The sequence below is a fragment of the Rana temporaria genome, chromosome 2 (assembly GCF_905171775.1).
Source record: "Rana temporaria chromosome 2, aRanTem1.1, whole genome shotgun sequence".
Lineage (NCBI taxonomy): Eukaryota > Metazoa > Chordata > Amphibia > Anura > Ranidae > Rana > Rana temporaria.
Genome location: NC_053490.1, coordinates 83,817,074 through 83,823,785, shown reverse-complemented (window position 1 = coordinate 83,823,785; position 6,712 = coordinate 83,817,074). Strand labels below are relative to the sequence as shown.

General features: G+C 43.5%; 1 protein-coding gene across 1 annotated transcript in view; it reads right to left on the bottom strand.

The window, feature by feature from the left end:
- Positions 1 to 6,712, bottom strand: part of SLC7A1 (solute carrier family 7 member 1) — an 80,941-nt gene that overhangs the window by 28,819 nt on the left and 45,410 nt on the right. Inside the window, exons 3-6 of the mRNA XM_040340467.1 lie at positions 5,194 to 5,352; positions 3,324 to 3,495; positions 2,781 to 2,908; positions 1,349 to 1,571 (exon numbers count right to left, since the gene is read on the bottom strand). Of these exons, the coding sequence (XP_040196401.1) occupies positions 1,349 to 1,571; positions 2,781 to 2,908; positions 3,324 to 3,495; positions 5,194 to 5,352 (682 nt within the window). The remainder of the gene's footprint in view (positions 1 to 1,348; positions 1,572 to 2,780; positions 2,909 to 3,323; positions 3,496 to 5,193; positions 5,353 to 6,712) is intronic.

The window sequence follows — 6,712 nt, the reverse complement described above, 5'->3', positions numbered from 1 at the left end:
GAGAGAGAGAGAACACACGAGAGAGAACGAGAGAACACACAAGAGAGAACGAGAGAACACACAAGAGAGAACGAGAGAGAGAACAAGAGAGAACGAGAGAGAGAACAAGAGAGAACGAGAGAGAGAGCAAGAGAGAACGAGAGAGAGAGAGAGAGAGAACGAGAGAGAGAGAGAGAGAGAGAGAGAGAGAGAGAGAACAAGAGAGAATGAGAGAGAGAGAGAGAATGAGAGAGAGAGAGGGAGAGAGAGAGAGAGAGAAAGAAAGAAAGAAAGAAAGAAAGAAAGAAAGAGAAATAAAAGAGAGAACGAGAGAGAACAAGAGAGAGAGAACACGAGAGAGAGAACACGAGAGAGAGAACGAGAATGAGAAAGAACGAGAAGGAGAGAGAGAACGAGAACGAGAACGAGAACGAGAAAGAGAAAGAGAAAGAGAAAGAGAGAGAGAGAGAGAGAGAGAGAGAGAGAGAGAGAGAGAGAGAGAGAGAGAGAGAGAGAGAGAGAGAGAGAATGACTCGCCTTGTTCCTACATACAATGGGACCATGGAGAACAATTGTAACCAAAAAAAATAGAAGGGGGAGGAATGTGGGAATTGAATGAGCCCATGAGCGACAGAAGGTACTTTGCGTTATCACATACATGATACAAATTTTTTACTTTTGTGAAACCAGAGTTTAGTGTCATTTAAAAAGCATAGTCCTTTCTGATGATATTTCATGCAACACCCATCAGGAAGCAACATGGAATCATGGGCTCTGTTCCCAGTCCTCCACTTATGTGAATTGCGGGGTTCTCCTCCCTGCACACACCCCTAGCACGGCAGTGTGTGGCTATGCCTGCACAGCCGTGTCATCCATTCATAGGGAATCTGTGAATGGAAATACTTCAAGTCTCACCTTCCACCATGGCACAGCGACTCTTACATTTTACTGTAAAACAAGCACGCTGACATCTTTATAATTGTAATACATTGTTTACTTCCTCCAGCCCCATAACTGTAGGTCCATATCTCCATATGAACCCGAGTCCGGGGGGGAATAGTCTGCAAATCGCACTGGTCAGGGCTGCAATGCAAAAATTTCATAAATGCACACTTTTGTTTTATTAATGTGGGTGCATTATTACATTTTTGCAACAGGTGGACTATACCTTTAATACTGTGGGTGCATATATTACATCTTTGCAACAGCTGTACTATACCTTTAATAATGTGCAAAGTGCAATAAATGGTAGAAAAGTAAAATACTTATATTATAAAAATAGAGTAGCTGGTTTATGGAATAGCAAGACTAATATCCAATAAGGAAACTAAGGAGCAAATATGTGTACATGCACAGAAAAGTGGGTTACCTTGTAGAAAGCGCACAGAGAGATCCAACAGCCACAGCATATCTTGCTCCACCCCATCCCACGTAAGTGAAGGCCACTGGCAGAGGACTGTTTTTGTCCAATAAATAGTAGGGCATCATGAGCGTGAGGGCAGCCGATACGCCAAAGTATGCCACAAAGCAAATGAGGAGAGAAGCCACAATGCCAATAGGAATGGCTTTCTGGGGGTTCTTTACTTCTTCACCTAGCATCAAGCATACAAAAAAAAAAAAAAGTCAAATATATTTTTGGATAGATATTTTAAAGATGCCCACCATCCAATGTGTTGCCCAAAACACTGGCCCAGATTCAGGTACATTTGCGCTCTATTTGCGGAGGCGCAGGGCAACGATTTTGCCCTGCGCCCCCGCAAATATTTTGCGCTGCCCTCGATTCACGGAGCAGGGACGTCATTTGCTTCAAAGTGAACGTGAATGGCGTCCAGCGCCATTCACGAATCACTTACGCAAACGGCGTAGATTTCAAATTTCGCGACGCGGGAACGACGGGTATCCTTAGCATTGGCTGCGCCTGCTATTAGCAGGAGCAGCCTTACGCTAAGCACGCCGTACGGAAACGACGTAACTTGCGTACGCAGGGCCCGCGCAACAATTGTGAATCGGTGTTATAGTATGCAAATTGCATACTATACGCTGATCACAATGGGAGCGCCCCCTAGCGGTCAACGCTAGAATGCAGCCTAAAATAAGCGTGGCATAAGAGCCTTATGCCACGCAGATTTTAGGCTGCAGTCGGCGTTAAGATTTTCCTGAATCAGGAGCATTCGTAACGCCGGAGCAAGTAAGCAATTGCGCTGCGTAACCTATGGTTACACAGGCGCAATTGCTTCTTGAATCTGGGCCACTGTCGCTAACCTGACTCAATAACTTCAATTGAAGCCCTCAAGACACCCAAGTGAAAACTAGGGTATATATGTGGGTATGTGAGCAACAGTCCTTGTTTGGCAGAATACAGGTCTTTCAATGGTCAATTGGAAATGCCAAAGCCAATACCTTGAAGAAAGGCACAGACTTCACATACCGTTTATGAAGCTTAATCAAAATAATATGCCATTAGTATAGCGGCCTATAATTTATAATTATATTATATATATATATATATATATATATATATATATATATATATATATATATATATATATATATATATATACACACACACACACACACACACACACACACACATTTTATTAGGTTCTGGGAACAGCAGTACAGACAAAAGTAAAAGTATACTTTTTATTATTATTAAAATGTACAATTTTACAGTTTATTTAAAATCTGCTGATTAACTGTATCAAAAACACCTATACGGGATCTCTTGGTTATGACATTCACTGCAGCAAGTGACATTTATCTCCTGGAATATAGCGGAAGTAGCTTTCATGTACTCTCACCTGTAGTAGCTATACAGTCAAAACCAACAAACGCATAAAAGCAAGTCGCAGCTCCAGACAGGACTCCAGCAAAACCATACGGCATAAATCCACCAGTGCCATATTCCCATTTATTCGACTCTGTTTCACTATATAAAAAAAAAAAAAGAACACATTAGGTCATACATTTTAACGAGCAACAGTGCTTTGCGAACACAACTATACAAAACGCAAGCTGCTAAATGTATACTGCTCCATCAAGAGGAATTTTGGCACATGGGCAGCATCTGTGCACTACAGATAGCCATCCATGCTCTAGAAAAATGCCTATCATAAAAACCTCAGACATATTCAATTTCCCTGATGTCCAACTCTTCGATTTACTTGGCACACCAATGTGAGCCTGTGCAGCGATTATTAAAAGAACATGAGATGTACTTTAAAAACTTCACACCATACAGACACATAACACAAGCTGAAAGGATCCCCACTTTGTGAAATAATTACACCTCTGACACTTACTGAAATCTGTATAGAAACAGCTAAGAAGGTTGGCAGACATACTTGAGTAAACCTGTGATGTTGGTATCATTGATATCCTTTTCTGATAACTGCCAGTTTTTAACAGATCCTTTCACAAAGCCGGATACGATGACGAAGCCCAGGACTAGTACATTGATGCACGTGAATATCTTGTTCACAAATGCCGATTCCTTCACACCAAATGACAAGAGACCTGAGGAAAAGCAAGACACACAATCATCAATGCCTTCAGCAAAATGCAAAGAGCTTTTACTGCATACCAGCGGTTTTTAACCAGACACTGTAAAGCAGTGGTCATCAACCCTGTCCTCAGGGCCCACTAACAGGCCAGGTTTGCAAGATAACTGAAATACATCACAGGTGATATAATTTGCTGCTCAGTGATTGCAGTATTCTAGTCTGCGTCTCCCCAAGGTAATACATAAAACCTGGCCTGTTAGTTGGCCCCGAGGACAGGGTTGATGACCACTGCTGTAAAGAACTTTGCGTGGTTCGTGGCTCTCAATCCCGGTTGTCACTGACGGCTCTGGTCCACACTGGAGGATCAGGCCCCAATCAGCAAGGCTATTGATCATTATCTCAGCTATGACACGTACAGTACATCAAATACTTTCAATGAAATGCAACCACTCCCTTTTATGTACCGTATATGCTAATTTCCAGACAAAAAAGTGGTTCCAGCTGAGTAGGTCACCCTAAACATTCATCAAGTCTGAATTCTCGAATCCTTTTACTGTGCAACAGTTTTTGCAGTACTTTCTTTTGTGCGCAATAAACTTAGGATTTTTGGTTTACCTACAAAATCCTTTTCTTGGAGAAAATCACAAGACACAGAGTAGTTCATTTTCATAAAATATATATATATATATATATATATTGCCACCTGCAGGTGAATGGACGCTACTGTGCAGCCACCAGATTAGTCAGCTTTTGAAATTCACACACACAGTGAATGTAAACCCCTCCATACAATTTAGGGGATCAAAAAGGCACAGACTTCCACCATTCAAAACAAGGCAACCTTTCCCCACCAGGTTATGTTCAAAAAAAGTAAAAATTTGATTATTCCCCCCCCCCCCCTTAATTACTAAACGATTGTGTGGAGTACAGGGTTGTAAAACAACTTACCATGTAAAGTACCGTATTTATCTGCGTATACCGCGCACTTTTTTGCCCTAAAAATCAGGGCAAAATCGTAGGTGCGCGGTATACGCCGATACCCGCTTTCCCGCGCCGAGTTTGAATACTGCGCCGACATATACCGAGCGCAGTACACTCGGGTATAGTCGGGCAGTCTCGGCTTCTTCCGCGCTCAAGTCCTGGACGTACAGGACGTCAGCGCGAGAGTTGCCGAGCCTGCCCGACAATACACGAGTGTACTGCGCTCTGTATATGTCGGCGCAGTATTCAAACTCGGTGCGGGAAACGAGCAGGGAGGACGTGAGGACGCCGGACCCGACGAAGAGGACACCCGAAGCCGCAGACGGACCCGACGAAGAGGACACCCGAAGCTGCAGAAGGACGCCGGACCCGACGAGGCCGCCGATGGACGCCGCGCCGCGCAAGACACCAAAACTGCAAGTACAAAAAAAAATAAAACATTTCCACAGGATTCGGGGCAACTTTAGGGGTTGCGCAGTATACGCGGGAGCGCGTTATACCGCGATAAATACGGTAACTACATTTTCAGCTCACACCATACAAGAAAGTTTGCTTTGGAAACTTGAGTATGATAATAAACAATGCACATTGAGTTGCAAGTTATGGGGTTATAGATGGAACCTTGTGTAATCTCAAATTATTTTCAGTAGGTTGCACTTGGTTTACAATATAAATGACAAGGAGCAGTTGAGAAAACTGTATTCATATTTGCTGATTAAAAATACCTTACCTGTCAGCAACAAAATAATGAACACGGAGAAGATATCAGGGTATTTGGCTAAAACACCGGGCACATTCATTGTGAAGTGTTCCAGACAGAAATGTTCAATTCTTCTTCCAATAAGTTCATCAAATGTTGCACTCCATGCTCGAGCCACGCTCGATGTACCTAAAAACAAAAGTTATATATATTTTTTATATTATATATTACACACACACATAAATACACACCCAAAGAGAGAACAGCACTTACGGGTCTTAAAGGTGAACGAACGATAGCAGTTTTTATTTTGACGAGGCACAAGCTTGTGTTCCTCAGGATTTTTTTAATATATTACATAGGGTTGTCCAGATACCGATACCAGTATCGGTATCGGGACCGATACCGAGTATTTGCGCTAGTACTCGCGCAAATACTCCCGATACCAAAATAGAATACTTTTTTTTTTTTTTGTGACATCGAACACAAATTGGATGGCACCATTGGATGGCACTGATAGGTGGCACTGGCATTGATTGAATTGCACTCATAAATGGATGGCACTGATAGGTGGCACTGGCATTGATTGGGTGGCACTTATGAGATGCACTAATAAGCTGCCTCCCTGCACTGATGCACTAATGGGCACTGATCTGCACTGATAGGTGGCACTGGCTAGCTGCACTTTTGGGCACTGGCACCGATGAGCTGCACTGACAGTGATCACTACTTCAATGATATGTAGTTTTCCAGTACCGTATGCTAAAAAACAGCCCCACACCATGATGTACCAGTTCTTCATAATTCTAAAGAAAATATCTTTGGTCTGTATTGTGATTTGAAAACGGTCACATGACATTAAAAAAAAGTATCGGTATTCGGTATCGGCGACTACTTGAAAAAAAGTATCGGTACTTGTACTCGGTCCTAAAAAAGTGGTATCGGGACAACCCTAATATTACACACACACACACACACACACACACACACACACACACACACACACACACACACACATATATATATATATACATACATACATATATATTAGAGGTCGGCCGATATTTGGCTGTTTTGGAGAAATCGGCATCGGCCGATTTTTATCCAAATTAGGCCGATATTTAACATGGCCGCTAGTGGTGCCACGGATCACAGTTGATCCGTGATCCGACCTAGCTCTGGAGCCACAGCCATCTTGGTACACCCAGTGCGGCGGCCCTCCTCTCCGTTTACACACACACCTTCACAGAGCTTGTAAACCAGGGGTCTCAAAGTACCGGCCCGTGGGCCATTTGCTGCCCGGTTATAAATGGCCCGCAGGCAGGGCGGGGGGTGCCATGGAAGTGGGGGGAGTAGATTTACTTCACATGCAGAGTTGCGCAGGAAGCGTCTGTAATAAGTTCACTTCTCTCTCCTGTCATGCTGCGGCTGCTCCCCGCCCCCCCTCTCTTCTCGTCCATCCCCATTTGCTTGTGATATCACCTGGGATGGACGAAAAGAGAGGGGGGCCGCCGGGGAGCAGCCGCAGCATGACAGGAGAGAGAAGTGA